Below are 14,677 nucleotides of genomic sequence, written 5' to 3'. Positions count from 1 at the left end.
GATTGGAAGATGCTTCAACAGCGGAGGGGAAAAAAAGCAGCCTGATGACTAACGTGAGAAGGGTCTCAGCTATTTCGCTACAGATTTTAACCAGACTTCCTTCAGGCTCCCAGCTTCTGACTCCCACACCTACACCTCCTCTCAGGAGGGAGAACAGGATCCTCTGGTTAGCTTAGTAAGCGTTCCTTCCCATGTCTCAAGGCTCTCGTTTATGCGTCATACTTTGAATGCAAACCATGGGATGGGACAGCCTCTCTGTTCTGCGCTTAAAGCAGCACACAACTATTGTCTCTAGCCCACAGAAAGCACTTGTACTGCATTCAGCTTGGCTGTGTACAAAGGAGAAACAGGAGCTGAAGCTTGAATTTAGTTCACTGATTTACTTCAAGATTTACACTGATTTATTTCAAGATTTACTTCACTGTTTTTTGACCACCTGAGCTCTGAACAGCTCGCAGTCCGCACAAGTAAATGACAACAGAAAGTTCTGATCAAGTGACTCAAGTCACTGCTCTTCCCAGATTTGATGTGGAAAAGTTCATGTACTCTCCCCCTTTCTCCTCTGCCCTGGTCTCTAGGGTCTCCTTTAACTGCTGAAGGGAGTCCGAAGGAAGCAGCAAAGGGCAGCCCATTCTCAGAAAGGGACAGCTTCTCAAATTTTGTATTTAGCCTTTCTGGAAAACTCTCAGACCTCATCCTGCCACCAGATCTCCTATGGGTATTCCCCATTGACTGGCCTCGAAGGGATTAGTCCCTCAAGACTGCCGCTGAGAAGATATCTGCTGCAATCCCTGAAGCAGTTTTAGCCTAGGATCTTGTCTTCAGTCCCAGAAGTCCTCGTAAATGACTTCTCACTCAGATGTAAGATGATCCAGCTGGGAAGAAAGGTGGGTCAAAATCCCAGCATGGGGGTGGGTTAGAAATCCCGTACCGCCACGCTGCTGCCTCTGAGTTTAGCACTGAGGTCCTGCTAAACCCGTACCACACAAATTAAAGGCGCGCACAAAATTGAGCACATAAACAGAAAACACATTGCTCACAGAAGAGGCACAAAAGCACACAGCTGCACAGAGCCTGACAGCTTTGGGCATAAAGGACGTGCTGTGGGATACAGCCCCTTTGGCATCAGCCTTCTTCAGCAGTCTCCAAGTCTGACTAAGCGCAGCAAATGAGCCCTGGTTACTAGCACACTTCTTACCATCAGCTCAACAAAGGACGAGTGCTCAAGCAGTACTTCAGTTCACATGGAGATACTGATATCCTGTCTGGACGCACACGGAGTGCAGCAGTTGTAAGGTCAAAAATTCAGTCTTAAAAGCCTATAAAACATGAGAAGCAGCAAGGCCCAGCTTCCTCCCCCAGGCCTGGGCACCCCTACCCCAAACTCCCTCCTTTCTCACTTCTGCTTCTCTCGCTGGCAGTCTTGCTTCTGCTCCCTGCCACTGGGGCGCAGGGGAGGGAAGCTGGGAGAGGCCACAGCTGCCAAACAAGGGGAAACCAGCTGAACTACTGCTTGCTGCAGGGCCCTGCTGAACATCCAGCATGGAAAGCCATGGCCATCTGAGTTACCACATCCACCTGCTGCAGAGCCAATCCCAGCACTAAGAGAACAGAGGGTAGCACGGCCAAAATCTCTGCTCTGCTTGTCCTTGAAACAGCTGCCTCTACCCACAACTTCTCAGTCTGCCTGCAATTGCAGAAATATTATTGCAAGATAGCAGTCCCAATACCCAGACTCTTCCTACTGCTGCTTTCCAGTCATCCAACAGCAGGGAGAGAAGAAGAAAGGGCCTTCCCATGACGTTCACAATTGGAGTCAGGCAGCAAGACATTATCCCAATTCTTCTGCTGGAGACAAGAGTATGCAAGATGGCTCCCTCGTGCTTAATGCTTTGGTGTACCACAGGGTGTCTAGAGATGCTTTCAGATAAAACATACTGCAGGGCAAAACCAAGCCAAACCACAACTGAAACCGCTTTTAGCCAAAGCAGGACTCAGATGGCTTGGAAGGATGGGTTCTCTTTGTAATGCTCTAAGACATTCTCATTTCTACAGCAGACACGTCCATATTCCTTGGAATAAGGTCTGCATCCTCACCACACCACTCCGAGAATGAGTACAGGACGATCTCTCCAGCAAAAATTCTGCCCTTGGAAGAAGCAAACACAGGAATGCGTAATTTTCTAAATATAAAACCAAGGTCAAAGAAGGTCAGTAATTCTATCAAACAGTGCCACAAAATGACAGCCATGGGCCTGGAGCATTACCAGGGGAACTGAGCTACTTAAAGGGCACTCGCAAGAACCGTATGATAAAAACCCAGTTCCAATTTCCTTACAAGGGTCACAATCGCCGTTCCCATAACAGAAACCAGACCCACCAGAATAAAGGTTTCTCAGAAGAAATCTTGCTCTCTTTTAAAGGAGTAGACACAACAGGATTTTCTGACAAAGAAAGCTGTCACTTGCTGCTTTGCCAAGTGTTATAGACTACACATTTTGCTTATCAGCACTCACGTTACCCACATCTTACTCATCACGTATGATTACCCCCAGCGCAGGTTCTTCTTCAGTCGTTCACTTGCCTCCTACCGACTGCAAGGTTAAATGGATAGACTGAACACACACTAGAACAACTCTGCTGAGAGGAGGTGCAGAAAGAGGAAGAGAGTCTACTGTAATAACTCACTGCCCAGCAGAGGAAGTACTACAGAAAACCTGAAAAAAAAAGTGTAAGGCGTGGAGATTTAGACGATCAGTGAGCTATCACACAGACCTAGAAGCCAAGCAGCTTGCCTCATTAATAAGTTCTGTTTCCTGAACAAACCATTACTATGCTCACAGGCATCAAAAATTCAGAAAGTCATCTAGTTGACAAAACCAACCAGACAGAAAGTTCCTCTATTCAAAGTTCCTCATCATGCAGGAACAAAAAAAAAAAACAACAAAAAACCACCAAGCACAACCAAAAAGTTAGAACTAAAACAGGATGCTAATCCGCCTGCTAAAGGTAGAGTCTCCACAACTGAGGGTTGGTTCTTTTGCTTTTATTTTTTTTTTTTTTCTTATTTTTCATTGCTTTCTGTAAAAAATTTCTTGAGCTAGAACTAAAAAATAGACACATATTCCTCTCTATATATTGACCTTTTCAATTACTCTGGTGCCTGCAAGAGAACTTAGCTGTTATATGAAGGAGAGGTTGGCTTAAGACCTGCAAGACTTTGCATTAAAAGGAGGAAGGCAACGTTGGAATTATACATTAAGTTACTACTGTACATTCTAGAAAACTTAAGAATGGTCAAATCTACCACCATGATAAATGCCTGAAGACCTGGACTGTATTACAAACACTGAAAAAAGTTAAACCCTCAAACAAACTGAGTAAACAGTCTAAGACATAGTTAACAGGAACATGTAAGTTGGAGAAATCGTCCTTTGGAAGGTACAAGCAGCACCAGCATTAGTTGTGTTTACTGCCTTGGACTTGACCCACATACTTTGGCTCCAGTCTCACAGACTCAGGTGCTCATCAGACAGACCTACTAACTTCTCACACTTTCTTGTTTCAGTCTTAAAATGGGGTGAAAAGTAGGAAAAGTTCCAACTTTGTTTCAGAAGGGCAGCTCATTTCTGTTGACAGCAACCTAAAGCAATAGATGAGCACAGAGCTGTGCAAAGAGCTGGATTTAAAAAAATAGCAATAGGGAACAGTAAGTTACATATTCACCTTTTTATGACATCAGGTATTGATTTCAAACTGAGAAGAACTCCAACTTAGATGATGATTTCCCTTTGTGTGCCACAGGCGCAATTTAAGTACATCAAGTTTGGTGCACCATACTCACACAAAGAAGCAAAGAGTGTGGCTGAGAGAGATGGATACATAGAAAATGGTGAAGAACTGAGTCACGTGTTAGCTGAGCTACATCAACAAGACAAAATTCACTGACTCTTAAAGAATGAGAGCATTAAGGACAGAAGGATTTAGCATGCTAGAAAATGGCAGCTTACACTGGTCAAATAAAAAAGGTTTAGAAAGCAAATCTATTTGCTGTAGATGTAGTAAACAAGCCCAAACAAATAGGACTTTTTGCAAAATAACTCAATTTTAAAAAATCTAAGTATTACAGTTAAAATAGGTGAACTTTATTTAAATAGACGTGATCCCATTCCTCAGGCACCACTCATTCTTCCAAAGCTCCTGCTGATGATCAGTATTCCGCACAACAACAAAGTGAAGGCACCATTAAAGATGGGTGTCAACGCTTAGCAAAATCAATTACAGGATAGAGATGTGTGGGTGTTTGTTTGGCCTTGTTTATTTGTTTGTGACTCCCATGTTACCTTTCTAGCACACAGAAGGGAGGTGGCACTCTTCAGAATGCGGACTAACTGAAAAAATTCAAGAATATTCAATTTGGGGCTGAGGCTCTTTAAGTTAACTCCAGCTATAGGATGAGGGGCAAGTTCTGACTTAATGTGCAGGGCTCTTGAAGCAATCAGCAGTGCTTATCTCTGATCAGTTTTGCCTCTCTTCCTAACCGAAGGGAAAGCAATCAAACAAATGAGGTCCAAACACAAATCTGGGTGAGAACTCCAGATTTCTTACAAGTTAGCACAGAAGAACTAATGCACAAGCAAGAAATACACACTGCATTAAAACTGTTAATGCTGAATACACCTGGTAAGTAAACCTTAACAATTCATACTTCCTTTCTTTTTATGACCCTGAATGAAAGAACACTGACAAATGAAACAATTAGAAATTAAAACTTACTTGCAATATCCTGTACCATTCTGATAAGGAATGCACTTTCCCTCGTTAACACAAGGCTTGGAATCATCCATACACTGTAAAGCTGAAAGGAGAAAGAAGAAAACAACAAAGAAGTTCATTTGGTAGCAGTACGTGTCAAGTCAAAGTTTCATTAACATATTTTGAGGAATGAAAATCCTATAACTGAGAATTTTATATGACTGGAACAAACCCAAAGACACTATCACACAGTTTAATTTAAACCCTGCGGCATTAAGAGAGCCAGACCAAAAGAAGAACCAAACACAGATTTGCTCATCAGGCAACTGCATGTATCCAGAACTTCTTTTAGGTAGATTTTCAAAGCAAAGCACAGAGTAATTTCAGCAGGCTAGGTATAATCACATCAGCACTTGCATATTTTAGCTTTAGTGTCATACCGTTACTACATCCTAATCAAAATTCCGCAATGAAACTCTCCTCCTTTCAAAATAACTTCAGTTCTTCCTTTCTTTCTACTATCTCCAGGGACACTTCACATTGAAATACAGTCTCCTGTCCCTCATAAGCTTCCCTGCTGTAAGTTTCTAGCAATCCAGGCAGCAAAGACTTCAGTATTTATGAGGAGGAAATATTGAGTACATGAAACTTGTCATTTTCAGCATGGTGTTTTACAGAAGGCACTAAACATTGCAAAGCTCAGAACAATTTTCCTCCAAGTCTACTGAAACCTTACAGTGACATCAGTTCTGATGGCAGTGACACTGCAAATGCTCGTCTCCTGACCAGGATCTGAACCAGCAAGATGGCTGTGCTCTGAAGGCAGCAGATGGGTAAGAAATATGGAGCAGAGGGCACTCTAGAACCACAGAGCTTTAATCAGTCCATCTAGACCAGAGCCTGCCACTTGAACAGCACCAAACCAGTGAGTAAAGCTCTAGGAACCAGAAGATGCGGGTCCTATCCCAAACTTTACCCATGCACCCACAAGTCCTGTCCTCCAGCTGCCCCCATCCAGGGTCTTTCTGGGTATTTCACAATAACCCTGGCGCACGTAAACAGGTCGCACGCACTGTGAGATGCGGTGCTTCATGCCAGCAACCCCGGTAGAACACAGCTAAATCAAGCCCAGAAGCATTAATAATATTTCCCACACACGAGCACGCCTGTTTCCTGTTAACTCCATTTCTGAAAACGGGGCACTTGGATAGCACTGCTCATGTAGAGCTCTCAGGAAATGAACCGAATTCCACTCAGAGCCCCTTTCAGATAACCTTGGGGTCAGCGTTGCTAAGCGACAGGAATATCAGCACGGATTTTGTATGGCATTCCCCCCCACGGCGGTCAGACACGCTTACACTGATACACACCTGTCTGACAAGTTTTATCCCATTTAGCATCAGCATCCACGAGCCTCCAAACCTCGTCTGCTCCTGCCAGAAAACCAGAGGTGCAGCAGCTCCTTTCAGAGCAGGAATGAGCTGCAGCACAGCTCACTCTGTGCTCAGTGGAAGCTGAAGAAGGACTGGTAAGATCGGAGCCCTCTGCCCACCTATGCTAAGCACGAGATGCTGCGACGGATGGCAAAGTGAGCATCAAGGAATCAGGATGGACAGAGAGCCGGTATTCCCACCTCACTACCTTAACACTGTTAGCTTGTATTTTTTAAACCGATCAAGCCAGTGAAGCAAACGCCCAGAGGATTATTTCCTTTGAGCCCAGCTTTCAGACAGGATTTTGTAACCCCTTGGAGCGCCCGCGTCCCCAGCGAGAGCTGCCCGGCCAGGATTTTGTAACCCGTGTGGTAAAAGCTTAACCAGCACCTGGCCAGAGCCAGCCAACTGCACAACTGCACCGAGCGGCACGGCCACGGCACAGGACTCCCAGCAAGGATCCCATCCAGCAACTCCAGCTCTGCTTGCTAGGCCACGCATGGCTACCGCAGAGAGGCTTCGGCAAAGTAATCATTAATTTCCCCCTGGTTTTTGACAAATTATTTTTGCCTTGAACTGCCATTTAGAGGGTCATTAAACGACCAGTAGTCCTTGGAATTCTTTAGCAGGGATGGACTGAAGAGCGGAAGGCAGGCAGCTAAATACATATTGCCTGTTAAGGCTTAGAACTGAATAATGCTAAAAAAAAAAGACAAAAATGATTTTTGCAGATTAAGACTAAGACTGAGCAGAAAAAGCACTGAAATGTGACCAGAACTGAAGTTAATAAACATGTAACAATATTCCAAAATGAATATTAAAAGTAACACAATGACTTCTCTTCAAAAAAAGAAATCACAGGGGAAACTGAAGGCTGCAGTTCTCACAGCAGCATTAGCATTTACGTGCACAAAGCACTGCCTTCCTGTATTTTCCTGTATTTCATGGTATCTTCAACAATTTCACAACGTGCAGCAAACCAAGGCATTTCAACACCACTTGCTTTAAAAGCTACTTTTCTGCTACTGCACTACTCTGGGCTCATAAGTAAACAGTACCAGAAACCATCTTCTACCTCAGCCAGCATGAGTGAGGCATCCAGTACTCCAACTAGAAACGTTTTGTTGTGTACAGCATGAGATTATACTCTTGTTTTTACAAGAAAGTCAGCCACTGCTACCATCTCTGCTGTCCAGACAGGGATAGAAGTGCTGCTTTTGGCCATCCTCTCCTGTGCTTAAAAAAATAAGATTAAAAGCAATGGGGATTGTTTGCTGGGTTTCTGGCTCTGCCCCAGCCTCACTCAGTTGTGCTGCAGGTCTCTGTGGGGAAAGCACGGGCTCCCCGCTGTGCCATTTCTACCAGCCCCATTGGGCACCATGCAGGGAGATGGGGAAATCACCCCGTGATGATCAAAAGCTGCCTGAAGCCCTTATGTGAAGTGGGCAGGCCGCCACTTAGAGAGAGAAGTGTTCAATTTCTAGCATGCATCCTAGATAAGCTTGAAAGGCCTCTCAGATGAGGGCTCTAAGTGTGCCCGAGACAAATGCTATCAGCAGCATGACCCAGCCTAGAGCCCATACAAACCCTGGCAGAACCCCTGCACATAGGCACCGACTTCACCCCACCAGGATTGCTCTCCAGGGCCTGAGTGCAGCACAATGAGCATGGGCACAAAGCGTTACCCTCAGAACATCCACTGGACATGCCGTGACTCCGAGCATCTGAAGCAGAACAGAGTTAGCTGCGGTACGGTTTAGCTCAGGTTTCATGTTTTTGGCTAAAGAGATTGTTAAAGTAGAGGAAAAGAAGTTACACTTCTGCCTCCTTGCTCTTTAAGGACGCCAAGATGATCTCAAAGTTGTGACCTGGTTTCTGTTCTTTACCTGCATGTTACAAATTCAGACTCCTTCCAGGCTAGAAAACTGAAGGAAATAGCAAAGAGTTGGCACTGGGAGCTGAAAGCATCGGAGCTCAGCTTCTAAGAGAGAAGGCTAGCACTGGCAAACAGAGCCATAACCAGAAGAAATCTGAAGGGGCTTTGCAGTGAGTGCTAATGGGAAAGTAAGGCCAACACGCTCCTCACCTGTAAGTTCAGTAAAAGTCAAGCAGAAATAAAACCTTGAAATACTACAATTAATGCTGCAAGGAAGAGACGTTACGAAGCTGGTTTCCTGTAGCTCTGTGAAGCGTGGCTGATGATCCTGCATCTAAGAAGACTCTGACCAAAGGTTTTACTACGAAAGAGGAAACGGATCTTCTGACAGAGCCTGCTGGACCACTGAGCAGGTACAGTCTTATCCATAGAATGACACTGCACTGGCCTCCCTCCTCTTTCTGCCCGCAGACTCTCCGTTAAGTTTATAGAAACTCAGTATCTTTATATCTAGACATCTGACACATTTGGCTGAAACTTGGCTCTAACTGCACGCATTGTTTTCTGGGGAAAAGGTTGAAAACAACCTACTTATCACACAGAAGGAAAAAAAACCTAAGCATACCGTTAAATACATGAAAGAAAATGAGAGGGCAAAATATATTTTTGATGGATTTAACCATTGCAACTGACATCAACTGCTGCCATCACGCACCAGGAGGAAGGAGAGAGCCCAGGGCCGGCAGCAGCAGGGCAGGATGCACAGGAGTCCCATCTGCCAGCTCTTCAGCTCTGAAGTACCACCAACACAATGAGAAACCACAGCACATCAGGTCAGCAAGGCAGTGAAAAACTGCTCCCGCTTCCCTCCAGGATAACAGAGCGTGAAAGCAGCGGCCAAGAAAACCCCGAATGAGGAGGAGCAATTCCAAAGGAAGACTGGTAGCTTCTGTTTGTGCCGACAGGGGCAACATTCCTCTGCAGCAGCAGCTGGCACTGCAGAGAGCCGACTGCTCTAAAAGCTGTAAGGAATAACGCTGAGAACGCCCTGAAATAGCCCAGTTTTGAAGGAAAACCACAAAGGAGAGATAACTAATTACATGATACACTAACCTCAAAAGATTACAGTTCGAGTAAGATTATGCACTGAGGAAGAAGTCACTAATTTTTCACATAATCTGTGGGGCTGAGCAGAGCTCAGAGCAGCACGAAGGAATTCAGCCTCTGCACCCTGTGAGAAAACCCCACGATCTAACAGGTTGGGCTTCTTCTGCCAGCTTCTCCAGACTTCAGAAGTGTAAAAAACCTTCAGAAATGTGCATTTAAGAGGATTTTAGAAGAACAAGGCTGTAACAAGAGATTTGGGTTTAGAAATCCATTTTTCTTTTCTTTTTTTTTTTTTAAATACCAGCTCAAGAATCCAGGAACTGGCAAAAACAGCTACCTGCCCTCTTAAAAGCAGGGCTGGGAACTGCTGTCCAAACCCACAGGTGGAAATGAATTCCTTCTGCCTGAGATCTCACCTTAGCAGCCAGTTGGAGGACCGTATTCCTACCAATGGGAGCTCGCACAGCACTTCTCCTATTGAGAACTGCTGAGAAAAGCTGAAGTTATAACAGACACTGAATACAGAACAAATCTGTAAAACGGTTCAAAATCCTGTCAGTAATCACATCTTCCATTTCCTTTCACAGCTACTGCTGCCTGCCTTCCCATGTTTTCAGTTTTCCAAACAAAGCCCAAATGCCTCAAATCCACAGCTGCAACATAAAGCATTGAGCTAAAAAAAAAGTTCTCGACAAAAAAAAAAAAAATGTAGGGAAGGCAATTAAAGTGCTGAGGAGGTATTGGTGTTTCTATGGAAATCTGGCAGACAGAAGCCATACTTGCGTGTTCTCCATAGTCCTCCATCATTCTCCAGCACTAAATCTTTATTAATTCGAACATGACGAATGCCTGCCCTGTGAAATGCCAGCCTGCTGCTTGCTGCAGCTTCCACTGCAGCCCATGGTGATGTCAGAGCAACAAGATGAAGACTCGCTGCGTGGAACAAACAGCAAACACCAGTGCCGTTTTGGGATACAAAGCTCTTTTTTCATCCTCGTGCAGGCTAAAAAAAGGACATGTGCCCTAGGAACAGACTATTTTCTAAACAGAACCAGTAATTATTTCTGCAGCCCTCAGAGGACCGCGTGTTTAGAACGATACAAGCAATACTTCTGGATGGGCATTGACAAGACACAGCTCTCAACTTCTGTTGGCAAGATGATATCAGAATGAATGCACAGAAAATAAGAACTACAGAAGGGCTTTAGGTGCTTAGAGAAGTTCTTTCCCCCCCCCCCCCCCCCCCAAGATGGATGCCATTTCCTTAATGGGTCAGAATTAAAGAAGCACTGTACTGTCTCTTGGCTTTGCAGCCTTTAGCTACGACTACAAACGCACGCTGCTTCCTTGAAGCCTGAAGTTACATGCTGCAGCCGTCTGGTTCTGCTGTTAGATGAGATGCTGGCACGCAGAAGCCGCGGGCTGTCAGCACCCTGCTGCCCTGCCATCACTGCTCCCAGCTCCACAAAGGACACGGGGCTCAATCCCACCCACCCAGGCCCTCTGACAGCGAGGGCCACATCCAGCCCAAGGCTTCAAAGGCATTCCACAACACAGACACCACTTTGGAAACGGGAGAGCGCGAACAGGACCAAAACACACAGGAGGGAAACAGCAACTTGCTGCAACTGCAGCAAAACACCTAAAATTAGGAGGGAAACAGCCACAGAAGGCAACAAAGAAACAGAAGAGATTCCAATGCCAAGCGCTACCAGAGACACCAGTCCCCTTTTCCCAAACATTCAGGCCTTGAGAACAGCTGTGAGAGTGCCTTCATGTCCTTCTGCTCCCAGCAGTGCCCCGCAGGAAGTGATGTGAGCCAGATGCTAATCACACTCGGTTTTGAAAGTCTAAACCAGCACCTTTGATAAGAGCAAACGTGATACAGTAACACCTCCAAATGATCGAGTAAAACTTGCTGTTCAGCAAACCCCTATCAAGCAAGCAGACCCAGCACTGTCAGCAGGATCTCAAGACCTCAAAAGATCCCGAGTGTGGTCCACAACACCTTTGTGGGGTCCCACACAAACACCTGCTCTGCAGTGAAACTGGACTCAGAACTCAAGTCGCTCCCTTTGGCAATTATTTGGGCCAATCAGGGTGGGCTTTACCAGTGAGCATTCCTGTTTCACTCCTTGCTGACTGATCAGACAAGGAGCAAATCACCACCATTAACAGTAATTATCAGGAAAGTGTCCTCACCAACAGTGCAGGTGTTCCCGCCCCGCCCCAGCTCACTGCAGCTTCAACTGCAGGCTTCTACAAACTAAACAGAGGCTCAACTGGAAAAGCAAGTTGCCGTGCCATTGGGCTTGCATGATGAGGCAGCGCTGAGCCGTCCAAACCAGGGCGCATCCAGGAGCCTCCTAGTCATTGACCAAGAGGGCTGACATCAGAACCTTGCAGCCTCTTGCACAAGAGCATCAAGACAGCTGAACAGACACCTGAAAATACCCTTTCAGTGACTTCAGCTTTCCTTTCTCCACTCACTGAAGGAACGGAGGTTAGCACTCAGAAGCTGTCTCCAGCATGGGAGAGCCAACCTGCTCCCATGTGCAGGCACGGCTGGGGCAGACACTGCAGGTGCCATGCTAGGATGAGAGCCTCGGGTCAGCAATGAGCTGGGGAGCTGCTGATGTTACGGCAATGCTTAAATCAACGGGCACGACGTGTAGCCTTTGCAAAACCAGCACTGGGCCATCTTACAATGACAGAGCCATTAAGTTGGAAAAGATGCCTAAGATCATCCAGCTCAACTATCCACCTACCGCCAATATTTCTTCACTGAACCACGTCCTAAAGAACAACGTCAAAATGTTTCTTCAACACCTCCAGGGACAGTGACCCCACCACATGCCCAAGCAGCCCATCTTAGGGCATTACTGCTTTCCCCGAGAACGAATTTCTCCTAATATGCAGCCTGAGCCTCCTCTGGCACAGCTTGAGGCCATCACCCACCATCCTATCAGCCCACTCTCCTGCGGGACAGGTGGGATGCTCACCACTCTAATAACGAGGGTCACAGCTATGGGATGCACACCACTATGGGATGCTCACCACTGTACTAACGAGGATCACCACTATATTGGCTAGGCTGAGTAAGCCATTTGCAGAAACAGTCCAGATGTGCACCGTGCCTCACTTCAACCAAGAGAACGTACTTCTGACTTTATAAGACTCCTATGCCATTAGGAGCCTTTTCAGTTCTTTTTGAGCGAACCTGGCCGAACCACTCTCAGGAAACAACTTTTCTCCCCACTCCCGATTCGGATGCGGCGCTCCTACCGGCTGCCCACCCGCGCCCGCCTCGGGCCGAGCAGCCAGCCCCAGCGGCCAGCCCACGCGTCAAAGCGGCCGGCTGCCCCCGCTCAGCACAACCTCCCTCCCCCTCCCGTTTCCCCCCTCCCCAGCGCCTCGCCCCACGCTCAGCCCCGGACCCCGCGCCTCGCCACCTCCCCCCTCCCCGCACTCACCGGCCGCGGGCTCGGCGCGGCTCAGCACGGCCAGCACCAGACCGAAGAGGGCGGCGAACGCCTGCCCCGCTCCGCGGGCCATGGCCACAGCCGCTCTCCCGCCCGCCCGGCACCTCACAGCCCGCCGCCGCGCGGAGCGATCCTCCGACAGCACGGCCGATGGCGCCCGCGGAGGGACACGGCCGCAACGCCTCCGCTTCCTCCGCCCGCCCCGCCCCGCCGCGTTCCGCCCGCCCGCCGCAAGGGGGCGCTCGCACGCGGAGCGCGCTTCGGGATGAGGCGGGACGGGCGAGGTGGGCGCCCCGCGACGTGACGTCTGCGTGCGGGTGGGCGGCGGGCTGGAGGGGCTGCGGAGGGGTGGAATGCAGGGCTGTGGGGATGGGAGGAGGACGGGGCCCTAATAGGGCGGCTGTGTTGGCGGCCGCCTCACAGCGTGGCCGTGCCGCTGAGTGCTGGGTGGAGGCAGCTGCTGGGCAGAGGCCAGGAGTGCCGTGGGAAGCTAGAACTGAAAATGGCTTTGGCTGCCAAAGGTTCGCTCCAGTGTGAGTGAGAGTTCACTTGTCTGAAGAGCAGGTGTGCAGGCTCTTAGCGTTATCTCAGCCCTAGTGTTATCTTCCTTGTGTCGAAGCACCCTGTTGAGGGTGGCAAAACCCAGGAAGAGACGCAAATTCTCCCAGAGGAGGTTCACAGAAGGTAGCAGCCTGATAAGCGCGCACTATGAGCTGTAGTGGTGGGCTGGATTCAATCTCAAGAGCCCATCCAGCCTTAAACCATCGTTTAAAGCGTTAAAAATCCTTCTGCTGTGATTCCAGCTCCTCTCAGACTGAGAGCTCTTTGTGTTATGTGCTGACATGGCATGCTGGCCTGCATCTCCTGCGAAGGGAGGACTGTGCTGAGCTCAGGGAAGAGAGGGGGATAATGAATAAAGTCCAGTGTTTTCCCCCTTTAACTCACTGGGTCTTTGCGGCTCCTCCCAGGCATGGAGCTGGATTGTTAGTGCCGTGCCACCATGAGGGAAGGAGCCCAGTGATTTTTTCAGGCGTGCCTGGGCAGTGGTTTGCAACTTGGCCCAAACCTCTCCCACTGCCTCACGCATCTGCTGGTCCTTCCCATCACTTGAGCACACATTGCAGCTGGGCTGGTAACTTCTATCAGGTGCTGCTTGTGACAGTACTGGCATGCTGGGCTCCCCTGAGCACCTCACATGTGGGGATAAAGGCCTGGAGCATGCCCAAGTCTGCAACCAAGTCTGCAGCTGACAGCTTCGTGCTTGAGATCGCACTCTACTGCATCTGCAGGCTGTGGGATAGAAGGCAGAATCCAAAAATAGGGAGCTGATGTTTGTGAGGGAATTGAGGAATATAAACTCTCTGCATGTGAAATTACGGGTAGAAAAAAATGATCACTAAGCCAAGTTGGGAGGAGGCAAAAGAAAGGCAGGAATTTAACTGGAATGGGGAGGGCTTGGGTTCAGTCTTCCTAATGTAGCTAATTTGGGAGGAATTCTGGTATTTCACTGAAGGCTGCAATTTCCAGCTCCCCTCAGTACTGTGCATTACTCATCATCCCTAACTTTGAAACGGGCAGTTCTCCCTCACTGGCATTTGGCTTGGCCTAGTTGCAAGCAACTTCTCCTCCAAGCTGGGGCAGCATCTGCAGCTGCCCCAGCACACCTCTCTGGGGCTGATGCATGGCCAGGCAGGAGCAGCAGGGGAACTATGGTACCCAGTGACATCCCCAGGGTAAAGCTCAATCAGTTCCCCATCGCAGACTGGTGGACCTGCCTCATTAAGCGACAAGCTGTTTGCATGGGAGTTAAAAATATGTTTCAGCATTACATCATCTGACACACACCATTACAGTCCCGTTAAAAGCACTTTATGCAGATAAACAAAGATTCATCACATAGGGAAACCCACTGGCAGAAGTAACACGTGTTACACCTGCAGGCTGCAGACACAGCCATGCCATTTCACTCTGTTTCCCAGCCAGAGATCACCAGTAGCCAGCACCGGGGCTGGAGGACTCTGGCA

The 14,677-nt window shown here is 47.9% G+C and overlaps 1 protein-coding gene across 1 annotated transcript in view; it reads right to left on the bottom strand.

Annotated features, from left to right (window-relative positions):
• NOTCH2 (notch receptor 2) overlaps window positions 1-12,835 on the bottom strand; it is an 80,328-nt gene extending 67,493 nt beyond the window's left edge. The window contains exons 1-2 of the mRNA XM_048944215.1: window positions 12,645-12,835; window positions 4,777-4,858 (exon numbers count right to left, since the gene is read on the bottom strand). Of these exons, the coding sequence (XP_048800172.1) occupies window positions 4,777-4,858; window positions 12,645-12,726 (164 nt within the window). The 5' untranslated portion in view covers window positions 12,727-12,835. The remainder of the gene's footprint in view (window positions 1-4,776; window positions 4,859-12,644) is intronic.
• Window positions 12,836-14,677: the final 1,842 nt, after the last annotated feature.

The sequence above is a fragment of the Lagopus muta genome, chromosome 5 (genome assembly GCF_023343835.1).
Source record: "Lagopus muta isolate bLagMut1 chromosome 5, bLagMut1 primary, whole genome shotgun sequence".
NCBI classification, from domain to species: Eukaryota; Metazoa; Chordata; class Aves; order Galliformes; family Phasianidae; genus Lagopus; species Lagopus muta.
Note: the sequence above shows the minus strand (reverse complement) of the source record. Positions and strands in the feature narration are given on the sequence as shown.